The sequence below is a fragment of the Periplaneta americana genome, chromosome 15, assembly GCF_040183065.1.
Source record: "Periplaneta americana isolate PAMFEO1 chromosome 15, P.americana_PAMFEO1_priV1, whole genome shotgun sequence".
NCBI lineage: Eukaryota > Metazoa > Arthropoda > Insecta > Blattodea > Blattidae > Periplaneta > Periplaneta americana.
Window position 1 is genome coordinate 142,125,395 of NC_091131.1, and position 14,812 is coordinate 142,140,206.

Below are 14,812 nucleotides of genomic sequence, written 5' to 3' on the forward strand. Positions count from 1 at the left end.
ATAGCAAGTTGAATTACAGATAAATAATTGTAGTACAAAGATTGAGACTTTCATGGTAGTAATATACAGGTTTTCCTGTATAATTGTCAGGGTTAGCAAAAATCACTGTGACTTGCACTTATAAGATAGAAACTAAATTTTTATTTAAATTTGCCACTATCTCACCAAATTTCCTTCAATGTTATACAATATTCAATATGCTCCTCTCTTGTCATTTTGCAGATATCTGATATTCGAATTCTTGCCACATACTTACTTACTGGCTTTTCAGGAACCCGGAGGTTCATTGCCACCCTCACATAAGCCCGCCATTGGTCCCTATCCTGAGCAAGATTAATCCAGTCTCTACCATCATATCCCACCTCCCTCAAATCCATTTTAATATTATCTTCCCACCTATGTCTCGGCCTCCCCAAAGGTCTTTTTCCCTCCGGCCTCCCAACTAACACTCTATATGCATTTCTGGATTCGCCCATATGTGCTACAATCCCTGCCCATCTCAAACGTCTGGATTTTATGTTCCTAATTATTTCCGGTGAAGAATACAATGAGTGCAGCTCTGCGTTGTGTAACTTTCTCCATTCTCCTGTAACTTCATCCCTCTTGGCTCCAAATATTTTCCTAAGAACATTATTCTCAGACACCCTTAATCTCTGTTCCTCTCTTAAAGTGAGAGTCCAAGTTTCACAACCATACAGAACAACTGGTAATATAACTGTTTTATAAATTCTAACTTTCAGATTTTTTGACAGAAGACTAGATGACAAAAGCTTCTGAACCGAATAATAACATGCATTTCCCATAGCTATTTATTCTGCGTTTAATTTCCTCCTGAGTGTCATTTATATTTGTTACTGTTGCTCTAAGATATTTGAATTTTTCCACCTCTTCGAAAGATAAATCTCCAATTTTTATAGTTCCATTTCGTACAATATTCTGGTCACGAGACATAATCATATACTTAGTCTTTTCGGGATTTACTTCCAACCCTATCACTTTACTTGCTTCAACTAGAATTTCCACGTTTTCCCTAATCGTTTGTGGATTTTCACCTAGCATATTTACGTCATCCGCATAGACAAGAAGCTGATGTAACCCATTCAACTCCAAACCCTGTCTATTATCCTGAACTTTCCTAATGGCATATTCTAGAGCGAAGTTAAAAAGTAAAGGTGATAGTGCATCTCCCTGCTTTAGCCCACAGTGAATTGGAAAAGCATCAGATAGAAACTGGCCTATATGGACTCTGCTGTAAGTTTTACTAAGACACATTTTAATTAATCCAAGTATATCATTGGTGATGATGTGGATGGTTTCATTTATGCATACTCTCAATTCGCTAATGGAAGAATTTAAGCAGCATCCTTTATGTAATCACACAGAAAAAAATATCAGAGGATGTCAGAGTCATTCACGTTTCTGCATCAGATCCATCACTGGCAGAGTGTTGTTGAAGAAATTTCCTCCATGTGAAAATTGGGCTCGGTTCCATTCAGCTGCATAATGTAAATAGCACTGTCCTCATTTAGCTAAGGCATAAATCATTTGGGCAGCATATTAAGGGATATCAGTCCAGTCACCATTTTGGCAGAAAAAAAAAGGCTCTAGATCCTGTTTTATGACAATGCACAAAACACATTTACTTTATGAAAATCCTGTTTAATAATTTCAGCGGTGTTATGTGGATTTTCAAACCCCAGATTCGAGTATTATATGTGTTTACCTTTCCAGAAAGATGAATGCCAGTTTACATAGAAATCCTTCATCTTTCTCAATGCTGATACAGAAAGACTGTCTTTCAGGATGGTCATTGGGTTTTAGGGCCTGAAGCAGGTTCATGAGGTATGGTTAGAAGTGAAGTCCTTAAAACACACCACAGTGTTGTTTGTGGGATACCCAGTTCCCTTCAAGCTGTAGGAAGAAACTTTTTTTGGGCTCTGCATGTATGATTTTCATATGTGTTTACTGTTTCCTCTGAAACTGAGGGTCAGCCACTGCTTGTCTCCTTGCATAGACATTACGATTCGTGGAACTGATTATATCATTATCATGTAGAATTATCTGAAGGTGTCTCCTTATGGTATTTTATACGAAAGTGTTGCTGAACCACTGTAACGGACTTTATTTGATGAAATTGAGTATGCAAAATATCTTTTCACTACAAGTATCTGCCATTTTTAAGCAACTACATGTTATGAACATAAAACACAACAGAACCTGGGGGGATTGCAGCAGAAATGATACTTTATTCAGAGGCGAATTTACACATAGACAGAGTAGGCTGCTATGTACAGTGGCATATCTTTAGGTGCAGCAAGTTAAACAAATCTGCATTAAGTATTTTAGCATTATTCAAAATCTTTGAATACGATGCTTACATGATTATTTATGTAGGATAGAGAAATAGAGGTCTCTCTGGGTTTTATTCTCAGAATTGTTTATTTAAACATAAGCTGTAAGACTTTAGAGCCAGAAAGCATACTGGGGGGGGGGGGGGGGGAATCTGCCTATTAATATGGCACTGGTTACTATATGAGTATTAAAATTCAAATTACATTCACACAAAAAAGGAAGGGATTGCAAGTTTGCCCCTCTCTTTAGCTGACTTCATAAATATTGGCTATTACCTGCTAGAAGAAGATGGACCAAGAATGACACACTGAGACCGTAGCAGGCACAATACGTGGTACTCTGTGGAGAAAATATTTGTCACACCAGTAGCTTAATTATGGAATAATTACTGTCATGTCTTTATAAAGTCAGTGGCTTTCATATTCTCTTTGAGTTTATTATTCCTCTGAAAAGATCCTAAACCTTTCCTTGAATGTGGGTATTTCACCAGAGAACTTATCTTTTTATAAAGTAAAATAAAAACATGTATTTTGCAGTACAAAAGCCAGTTTGAATATAATGGATCAGGCAATATTACGAGGGTGGATCAGAAAGTAATGCATTATAATTAAAAAAAAAGAAGTTTAGTAGGTAAACAAAAACAAAGAAATACACAACTGAACTCTTTTTTTTTTTTTTTTTTTTTTTTAGCTACTTTTCTACATAGATGCCAAGTTTCTCAACACATTTCTTCCATCGTGGTACCAGTTTTAGTATACCCTGTTCATAGAAGTCTGTTCGATTGGAATATAGCGATATGCAGAAAGTTGATTGTACTTCTGAATTGGTCACAAAGTGATGGCTGGCCAGGAATTTCTTCATGGGACCAAATAGATGAAAGTCCGACGGTGCAAGACCAGGATTGTATGGTGGATGCTGGAGCACCTCCCATGCACGATTTTCTCACGAACAGAAGCCGCAACATTGGGGCGAGCATTTTCATGAAGTTTGACATCGTCAGCATTAATGTTACAGAGTTTGTCACAAAGGTCACGACACAACTTTACCAACATTTGAATGTAGGCTGCAGCATTCACAGTGGTTCCGTGTTCAGCAGAGTCCACCAACAAAACACCATGCATATCCAGAACACTGCCACAAGCACTTTCTTAGCAGATTGCGTCACTTTGAATTTTTTATTTACTGGGGAAGGAGCATGTTTCTACTCCATATAGTCTGCTTTGTTTTGGGTGTGTAGTGGCATGCCCAATCGATTTGATGGAGGTGGGATATGATGATGGAGACTGGATTGGTCTTGCTCAGGATAGGGACCAATGGCGGGCTTATGTGAGGGCGGCAGTGAACCTCCGGGTTCCCTAAAAGCCAGTAAGTAAGGAAGTGGTATGCCCAGGACTCATCACCATTGACAGTTCCTTTTAGAAAGTCATGCCCTTCTGCAGCATAGCACCTTAAGTGGTCGAAGTATGTTATCATTTGCTGGCTCTTATGGTTATCTGTCAGGTTCTTAGGTACCCAGCATTCACTAACTTTATGAAATTTCAATGCGTCATGCACGATATTGTACACAACATCGTATGAAATGTTGAATTGCTGAGATAAAGTTCGTAGATGGATCCACCAGTCATTAAAAAGTGCTGCTTCAATGCCTGTGACATTCTGCTGGGTTGCAGCTGTTACCTGATGCCCAGAATGTGGCAAATCACAAAGGTTCTCATGGCTGTCTGCAAAGAATGCGCACCACCTGGAGATGTTGCTACAATCCATATAGTCTTCCCCGTACACGCCATACATGTCCCTGTGAATTTCACTTGGGTTATGTCCTTTCTCCCACAAAAATCGCACAACACTTCACTGCTCTTCGCAAGTTAACGACAGTAACATGCGCCATCTTTGTTGCGTAGTTCATGCATCTGTCGTTAGAGCTGCACATGTAAAACAAATTGTGTCTGTAGTGAAAACTTCAAACTATATCTCTGTGAAATGTCAACATCCCAGCCACAATACCAACGCAGAAAAAATTATTGTGCATTACTTCCCGATTCACCCTCGTAAAACAGGTATGGACATTCATTTCAAAGAAACTGTATATTGTGATATCAAAAAAAAAAGCCTCAAGTCTTAAGAAAACATGTGTTGTTTCTTCACGTTCTATATCATTCCTCTCAAAATTTATAACAGGAAAAATTCAGCCTCAGCAAAATGTCGGATATTCGATCACCCTAACGACAGTGACTACTTCCAGGTTAAGATGTTTAGTCAACAGTCCGAAGACAGATCTGAACCGCACAAGCGATCCAAGAAGACACCACTTATAAGACAACTAGGCCAGGAGATAATGGGGTAGGGTGGCCAGTTCCTTTCCCCCTACATTGGATACATTGCTGACTAGCTAGGTATTACACTAGCCAGACTTCAGATGCATACAAACAATTCTTCTTGCTCTGACACAGATCGTCAAGTGTGATGTACTGCCTGATAATAGATGTACATATCAGCCAGAACGTCAATCAGAGGAGAATATTTTGAATTAACGCAATATTTTGGACTATACAAAGGGTTCCAATACTCGATTACCGAAACTTTGATGTTTTTTGGACAATTTGAAAGTTGGTAATTTGAATATTGATTATCCAGATACCTTGCATTCACAGTTTTGAGTTATGGTATATGCTTTGGTTGAGGTTTTACATTTGTTTACGATAAGTTGTTTTAAGTGCAGATAAACATCTATTATTGTAACACTACATGACTATAATTAATTGATTCAAAATGGACTACATGACTAGTTAAATTAATAGCATGTACCTGAGAATTAGTAAACATTTTCAAAAATTACATGGAAAGGTGGGAATTTTCAGATAAATTTGAAGGTAACTGTAACTTGCAGACAATTTTACTTATAAAATTATATTGGCAACATTGACTAAAGCAGATTTACCCAAATGTTGACATTGCTCTCTGGATGTTCTTGTATATTTCAGCATTCAACTGCTGACCAAGACATGCCTTCTCATTGCTGAGAAGAGTAAAATATTATCTGTACACAAGCATGGCCGATGATCATCTCATCTCGCTAGTTATCATCTCTATAGAGAACAATATTTTGGACAAAATGATCTTCTCCAAAATCATTTATCAGTTTTTTTTTAATTTAAGAGGCATGATGGGGCCGATAAGCTAATTACTATAAATGACAATTTATTACATGTGCCGTCTATGCTTATCCTTATTTAACAAATATATTGGTTATACAATATTTTGTTACATAATATATTTATTTGAACGTTTTTGGCTCTATGGAGCCATCATCAGAAACAAGTAAGCCCATATGTATGGTGTAAGTACACTATATGTTGCCGTACAAGTAAACTCAATTAATAATAAAAATTAAAATGACATGTTTCTATTTAAAATCAATAATTGTAAGGCAGAAATTACAATATATATACAAGGCGGCTCTATGGGCCGTAATAAAGTGTTACAATTGCTGATGATAAAATTAACTAAAATACTTTAAAATTGTTAAGATCAGAATTAATAGTCGTCCAGTTTGGTGATTATGTAGCTTTCCATATTTGGTGGGAGCTGGGGCAACAGCTGTGGGGAAGAAAATATCAAATGTAATATCTATACTAAAAAATTTTCAATGATGCTCGTTTCCAGAACAAAGTATATACATATCTCAATGCTATTAATGCCCAGATCTTAATAATTCACATGAATCTATTACAGAACATCTCGTGTAGAGATTTTATATGTACGTAAGCGCACGGAACAGTTGTTTATTAGTTAAAAGTTTGAACTATTAATTGTTAAGAGGGCAAATTTATACAAAATTAATAAGAGAAACGTAAATGACTGTGTCTTAGATTGAAAACTGTATGAACTGTAACTTACTATGATGGATGAGGATGTGTTCTTGAGTTCACTGGAGGCAGAAAGCAACTGGTCGGTGCGCTCCGTGTACAAACATTACGTAAACTATGTCACAGCTGATGGTGGAAGGGGGGGAGAATAGTGGTAGGTTGAAAACCCATCACGTGTACTGTGAGCGTTCAGATTGAATAACAGATTATATAATTTTGGAATATGCTCATTTAAGAGAGGAATACCTAATTTTAATGCCCTGGACTGGACTGGACTCAGCGCATGGCTTGTCTGGCATCCAGCATTAAGTATGATGTGAGGTGCTGATGTACTCAATCTTGAAGGAAGGGTAACAGTAAAACTCTCTCCCAATCTGTTATATGGCAAGGTATGATCAGAACTCTAACCTCCCCTCCCACACCAGGGAGATTCACAGATTGGACTCTGTGCATGGCTTGTTCCTGAATCTACTTGGAAGACACTATGTCATGTCTTTTCTGATATATTGATGCCTGATATGACTTAAACCTGAACAGTCTAGTAAATTGTGAGATGATGACTAGACATCCATCCCACATTTCCTCCAAGTTGGGTCCTTGATGAAGCTGAGTACATTCAGTTGGTAGTGTCCAGTCAGAAGTCTGCTTTCTCGTCTTAAGCATTCTCATTTCTAATCCTAGAAGTTTAGTTAAGTTAGGTCTGTTCTCCAATAAGAAATTTGGCCTATATTTTAGCTGGTATGGATTTCCAGGTAATTAGTAGACACCTCATCAGGTTATTTGAACACATACTTAGGGATTCCAACACACGGTTCTAGATCATGGCACCACATGATTGTTCCATGCCTGGCCAGTAAATCGACTTGCACATTACTATACATCCCACTGTGTTCTGGGATCTAGATGAGCTGTACATTATTATTTCTGGATAGAATTTCCACAGTAGGTAATTCTGCATTCTTCGACCAGCTTGGAGTCGACTCTGTGTACATTATTGAGCTCAAAGTGGCCTGACAATCAGAACAAATAGAGATATTCATGCCTTTAAATGATCTATTTACCAAGTCTAGTTTTTCAGGTAAAGCTCCCTATGAAGCAGACTTGAATAATTTGAAGGGAAAAATTGTTCCAGGGCTGGGTATCGATCCCGGGACCTCTGGTTGAATGTACCAACTGAGCTACCCAGGAACTCCAATCGACACAGTCTCAATTTTTCCCCTTATATCCACACAACTCGAGTGGGCTGACAAGACTCCAGAGACCCACATCGAATGCACCCAAACTCTGTGTGACTTGGATTTTCCCTTATATCCACACAACTCAAGTGAGCTAACAAGATGCCAGAAATCCACATCAAACTCTGTGTGACTTGGTCACATAGAGTTTGTGTGCATTCAGTATGGGTCTCTGGCATCTTGTCAGCCCACTCGAATTGTGTGGATATAAGAAGAAAAATTGAGACGGTGTTGGGTGGAGTTCCTGGGTAGCTCAGTTAGAAGAGCATTAGTATGTTCAACCAGAGGTCCCGGGATCGATACCCGACCCCGGAACAATTTTTCCCTTGAAATTATGTTTAGGTTTCCATGAGCACAAGCTAAAATAGCAAACACTTCATTTTGGAAAGTGTATACTGCTGACTGAAAAAGACCTTTGGGGAGACAGATGTAGATGGGAGGATAATATTAAAATGGGTTTGAGGGAGGTGGAATATGATTGTAGAGACAGGATTAATCTTATTCAGGATAGGGACCAATGGCAGGCTTATATGAGGGTGGCAATGAACCTCTGGGTTCCTTAAAAGCCATTAAGTAAGTAAATAAGACTACTGATTGAGAGGAATAGAAATTTTAGCCCTTGGTTTTATGTAGTGATACGAGAAGGGAAAAATTTCAAACAAATATTCGAATTTTTCGTTTTTTCATATTTGCTTCAAAGAGGAGGGAAATATTCGGAAAAAACACTTCTTTCCTTAGAACTCTCTGGAAACATTGTATGTGTATAGAATGAGTAGCGATGAAAGGATAAACAAATTAAAACTTATTGTTTTCATTCCACTCTGAATATAATGGTCAGAACACAGTCATGAGCTCATAACATTGTTACAAAGTGATTTTGTAAGTGCAAATACAAAATAATCTACATATTCTGAGATAAATATGCAAATACTAATTATGTTCACTATTTTCTGTTCTCATATTACTTTAAAGACTTTCAGGAAAGAGTACAGAAGTAATGTAATGCATATTTGCATTAACGTGCATTAATTATTCGATTATCCCAGTATAGGGTTGCTAGATTTCCAAATGACAAATAAGGAACATTTGGTTTCTAGAAAAAAAAAAACAGTCATAATGAATAAAAGGGTAGAGATGTACTAGCTATTTGATAATTGTGTAATATTTCAATACATATGTACATTTCACAAGTATTTTGCACTGGAAGATGTCATGTTTTCAACAAAACTTTTTTGTGATACTCCCTACAATTCTCATCATAATTGCAGTACACAAATAATTCATGTTTTAGTAAATCTACACAGCTTCTGTTTCTTTCATTTCTTCATTTGTTTGACATCACTGAAAATATTCTTTCTGTGTATGCATTAGATGGAAATATACTTAACAAAAACTTACGTACTATTAAAATGTTCTTCAGTTTTTCTGGGCCAATTAAACTTACCGTATATACCCACCTCTCTGGTATTGCTTTACTTTAGAGAGACTTTTAGTTTCTCACCACCCTCTTCAAAAAACAAATTAACAATTTCAATGACTTTTGAGTACATTTCGTCAATATTTAGCTAATTCTGTAAATCTAATGATTTTACCAACCTTAAAATCTCACTGAACTGAGGTGAGTTTTCTAGAGTTAACACAATTCATCAGTACAAAAATATTAGAATCACTAAAACACAAACACACAAACTTCATACAAATGTTTAAATTTACCATCACAAGCCTTAACTTCTCCAGGAAGCAACTCTTTCAACTTATTTAGTATTTCAAGAACTTCGTAACCAAAAAGAAGATACCTTCATTCTTTGTTCGAGTTGAAGTTTGAGGTCATTCATTATAGGGTATAGCTCACAGATAGATAATTTTTTTCTAGACTGAGAATTCTCTTATAAAAATATCTGCTAAATGTAATGAAAAATTTAGATGCAATTCTACCAGTAGGATTTGTTTTCCTTATTCTGAAAAGCCTAACAAATTGTCCTTAATAAATGCTGGACAATCATCTACACTTGAAAAATAAGATATTATAGCCAGAAGATTTCTCAACAGTCTTTCAATAGCAAGCTTTATGGAAAACCATCTTGTTGGCACATGTCTTAACGAAGTGTTACATTCAGTACCAACAAATTCAAAAAATTCTTTTAAGTGTGAAACCCTCTTTGCTGAATTTGAAAAATAATTGAATATTTTAATTATTAGCATCTCAATATCAATAATTCACTGGTGCTCGTGTAAAGGGGGTTAAGTCAAATTGTAAGGTATGTAAACTTCTCTTATTTAGTACTGAACAAAACCCCTTTGTCACAAAATACGGAGTACTGTAACTGCATCAAGGATGGAAGAATGATTTAACCCCTTTAACACAAGAAAAAAGTAATTGTGGAGAGTTGAAATCTGTACTTATCCCAGTTTAGCGAAATCATACTTAACCCCCTTTACACGAGCACCCGTGAATTGACATAGCATTCATGCCAGATTTACTTGAATTATGAACCACAATTTGCTTTAATTAAGATTGGATGTTCTGTTTTTAAATGTACATATACAGAGTTTTTCTTTTCATAAATGGAATTCGTGTAACTTGAAATCTGGGATAATGTTAGCCACATTCCAAAATTCTGTTAGCAATCTGTTCAGACATTTTAAAGCACTTTCATCAGGATTTTCAAAGAATTATATAATTATTCTGTTACAAACGCCTTGTTTTTCGTCAAACTACCTTACAGTTATTCGAAACATTTTTGGTTTTCTAAAGAAAGCATTTTCTTTCAACTGCTCCATAACACATTTTACACTACATGGACCTAATACACCTTTCACAAGAGCCTCACATTTTGTCTTTCCACAAGAGATTTTACTTGCTAAAGAAATTGTGATACAAGTTTGATGCTGCATTCTGTGCTGGTGTAACTATGATGTGATATGCAAAAGCAAGTTCCGATGCACTTATTGGAAATTAAAACAATAGGCCTACGTTAATATTTGCTCACTTAAAATATGCTGTCCTACTTCAAACCCCGGAAGTTATTAATGCCAACTTACCTTTTCTGACTCAGAAGAATTTTTCTGGATAAAACTTTTTAGTATAATTACTTGCCGCACTCTATTCTGCCTCTCCTTATGTGAAGCACTGTTAAAATGTTGTCTTACATGTGTTCTTATGCCACGAGAAATGGAAAAAACCTTTTCCAGCTCTCCCAGTACATGTTGTGCATCTCGCTTTGCAGTTATTACCAATAGCTGGATGCAATTCTGGAAACTCCTTTTATCAGATGGAGCGATATTGTTGCAATCTTAATTTTTTCTTTGTAACTTCATCATTCTCCTTCTGTTTATTCAGAAACTTGTCCATTGTTATGCAGATTTTTCGTGGTTCAATATTTACACCCGCTTATGCCACAGCACACACTAACCACTTCAGGTCTACCCACAAAGCTATCCCAGAACAAAATGAACGAACCAATGAGTACAGAATATTTTGTTCTCTTTGATAAACATCGCGCACTTTTCAGACAACTTCATTATGATCTAAACTAAGAGATTTTAAAATAGAGAATTAGGTTTTGAAAAAATGGAACATTCAGCATACGTTTAAGAGGCACACCTTATGTGGAACAAAATGAGAAAAAACCGTATTGTACCGGGAAAAATCGTACATTTGGCAACTCTATCGCAGTATGAAGGTAGTTACATTTCTTGGTACAAATGTGCGAAAATGTAGACAAATTTCTCTCTGAAGTGAGTGGCACACTGACAACTTGTACTGATACTGAACATAATGGCTGTTGGAGCAGAGACTTTGCCACCATAAATGTGGCTCAGCAAGATCAACTCTTCTCTATATTTCACAGGCCCAAAAATCTCTCTGCATTCGATATGTACAGACCCAGAAACAAAATTTGGGCCACCAGAATTTTCCAAGTTCCAGTTATAACATACTGTGCACACCCAGTGCTTACTGGTGGTGGCCCAAATTTTGTTTCTGGATCTGTACTAGATTTGCCAAACCTGACCTACATTTACATTCAGATATGTACCTTTGCTTTGGATGAAGATAATGGAAGTTTTCAGTTTCTCATTCATAAATCTTTCTCCATGATATCTTGGACCAAGCAAATAAAAACTCCATTATGAATTGGCTAAACACAAAATTCGCAATGATTGTTATGAAGATATTGAATCACTGATTTATTTTCATTAGATGATAATAATAATAATAGGGCATAATGTTATTCATCTTAACGCAATATTTAACTCTTCCATGTTGAATCTTTCGTACACTACTTTTAACACTTGAATATAAATAATTGATTAAATGGCGATCTTACTCGTGTTAATTGTGTAAGCATGTGCAGCTTACAGCTGTTTCGGTGCTTCTTCAGACCATCCTCAGAGCCTACTAGATCTCGGCGTCATCTCGAACACCCACACAACAGGCAGTGAAGTTCGAGATGACGCCGAGATCTAGTAGGCTCTGAGGATGGTTTGAAGAAGCACCGAAACAGCTGTAAGCTGCACATGCTTCCACAATTAACACGAGTAAGATCGTCATTTAATCAATTATTTATTTAACTCTTGTTTTATTTTACGAAATAAATGTGGAACATCTGATAATAGAGGTTTATCAATTCCAGATTTGAAATTGCTTTGGCAACTGGTGACAGAATGGATAGTATTTATTTGATTTTGTTCATTTGCAGTCCAAGTAGCATCTTCTAGCATCCTCCAATATCGTCTTCTTGATATCCTCTTTAACATTTAAGAGTCGTCCTATGTGACACAGTCAGTAGAGTGCTGGCCTTCTATGCCCAAGATTGCGGGTTTGATTCCTACTCAGGTCAATGGCATTTAAGTACCGTATGATTAAATGTGACAGGTTCATGTCAGTAAATTTACTGGCATGTAAAAGAACTCCTGTGGGACAAAATTCTGGCACACTGGTGACGCTGATATAACTTCTGTCAGTTGCGAGTTGTGTTAAATAAAAGATCATTTACAAAAACATTAAGAGATTGTGTTATTACTATAGTCGCTAATGCTTCCATATTTGTTAGAAGTGATTCCAACATGAGAACTGTCCAACCCCACCTTAAAACTTCACTCTAATTTATGGCTACTGAATTCTTGTATAATATGATTCTGATCAAAGAAGATAAAAATAGGCTAATATAATTTTTTGTTGGTTTTGTTACAGTTGCCCCCCACGTACATTCCTGCCAGCATTGTGCCGCATCTTCCTGGATGAATGTGCTCCTGACAATGTGTTGGAGGTGACTGCACGAGCAATCACTTACTATTTAGATGTATCGGCTGAATGCACACGCAGAATCATTGCCATGGATGGTGCAGTGAAGGCAATTTGTAACAGACTTGTAGTTGCAGAGTTAGCATCACGCACAAGCAAGGACCTTGCTGAACAGTGCATAAAGGTACACATTTAGTTCATAGTTTCGTCCTTCTCATCTTTCTTCCTCCTCCTTGGATTGATTTTTTATTTCAGTATCATCTAGAAAAATGTTTATCAAATATAACAGACTAAATAGGTTTAAAGAAATTTTGGAAAACAAATGGGAAAGGAAATTCAACTGAGATTTCATAACATAATAGCGAAACCAGCTCTATTATATGACAGTGAATGTTGGACATTACGTGAAAATGATAAAAACGGAATTAATTCGTCAAAAAAGAGATTTATACGATTCATATCTGGCGTTACACTGAGAGAACATATACGAATTGAAAATCTGAGTAACCAATGAAATGTAGAAGAAATGACGGATGAAGTCTTATAAGTATGAAGAAAAATGAAGACAGCATATTTTTAGAAAACACCAGAAGATACTCAAGATTGGAGGAAGAAGACTGCCATTCTTAAAAAAGCAATCATAACAGCAAAAAAGAACAGTTTCAATAAATTTATTGAAAATATTAATTACAGAACCGATAGCGCTAAAACATGTAACTTTCTGAAGAATATTTCCAATACACAAGAAAATACTAGCCAACCTATTATTCATAATAACAAAACACTACAGATAGTAGAGATATAGCAAATGCATTTAATAAACACTACTCAAACTCTCACAGATTACATACCAATACCAAAAAAACTGACAAATTTATCAAAAGAGAATTACATAAAAATAATAAAAACAATATTACTAGTACAGAACCTGAAATATTTCATCAAAATTTTACTTCCAAAGAATTAACTCTAGCTATACAAAATTTAAAAACCAAGAAATCTCCTGGCCCCGACAACATTCATTCCGAATTTTTGAAACATCTGGGAGTAAAAGTCTGTACTTTTATCCATTTTCAATTTATCGTGGAACACCTCAATTCCTGCAGCTTGGAAAAAAGCAATCATTGTACCAATTCACAAAAAAGGGAAACCTGCTCATGATGTTAATAGTTATCGACCAATAGCACTATTAAGCATGATAGCAAAAACCATGGAGTCCATGATCTCCAACAGATTAACTTGGTATTTAGAATCCCAAAATCTTTTATCACCAAGACAAGCCGGCTTTCGACAACTACACTTTACCAATGAACAAGTCATACGCCTCGGCCAAGAAATAAAAGACAGTTTTAACAAGAAAGAAGATACCTTGGCAATATTTATTGACTTTCAGTTAGCATATGACTCTGTTTGGAGAAATAAATTATTACTAAAACTCCAGAAATTAGGTATCTCCAGCAATATGTTCAGATGGATATCAGAATTCCTTAGTCAACGATTCATTGCTACTAAATTCAATAACTCACTTTCTAGTTACAGACAAACATATCGAGGTCTACCTCAGGGTGCTGTCCTCAGCACAACTTTATTCAATATTTATATAAATGACTTACCCTCCCTATTAGAGGAATCAAACATGAAAACAGCACTATTTGCAGATGATATAGTTTTGTGGACTTCCGGATCTTACAGTCATAGAGACAAAATTCAAAATTCTGCTCTTAAAGCTGTAGTTGATTTAACTACATGAATGGAATACATTAAATTTGATGACACTCAATTTAAGCAAAAGTAACTACCAAATATTTTCACTTGGTAAAAAAGAAAGAGAATTCAATATCCAATACAATGGCCAACACCTTCCTAGGACTTATGAATCCAAATATCTTGGAGTTATTTTCGATAGTAAGTTAACATGGATCAACCATTTGAAATACATTTCTGAAAAAGCTCGTAAAAGATTCTCCCTTCTATAAAGACTAGCAGGAAAGAAATGGGGATGCTCTAGGAATACTTTGAACACTACATACAAAATGTTTATACAGCCAGTGCTGACATACTGCGGAGAAGTTTTAATTACTTCACCTTTCATAAACGACATAGAATATGTTCAA

The 14,812-nt window shown here is 36.1% G+C and overlaps 1 protein-coding gene across 19 annotated transcripts in view; it reads left to right on the top strand.

Moving 5' to 3' along the window:
• The window catches only part of Ufd4 (ubiquitin fusion-degradation 4-like), a 465,356-nt gene that overhangs the window by 90,730 nt on the left and 359,814 nt on the right, over window positions 1-14,812 (top strand). For all 19 annotated transcript variants that reach the window (XM_069848281.1, XM_069848285.1, XM_069848292.1 and 16 more), the window contains one exon: window positions 12,648-12,882. In XM_069848281.1, the coding sequence (XP_069704382.1) occupies window positions 12,648-12,882 (235 nt within the window). The remainder of the gene's footprint in view (window positions 1-12,647; window positions 12,883-14,812) is intronic.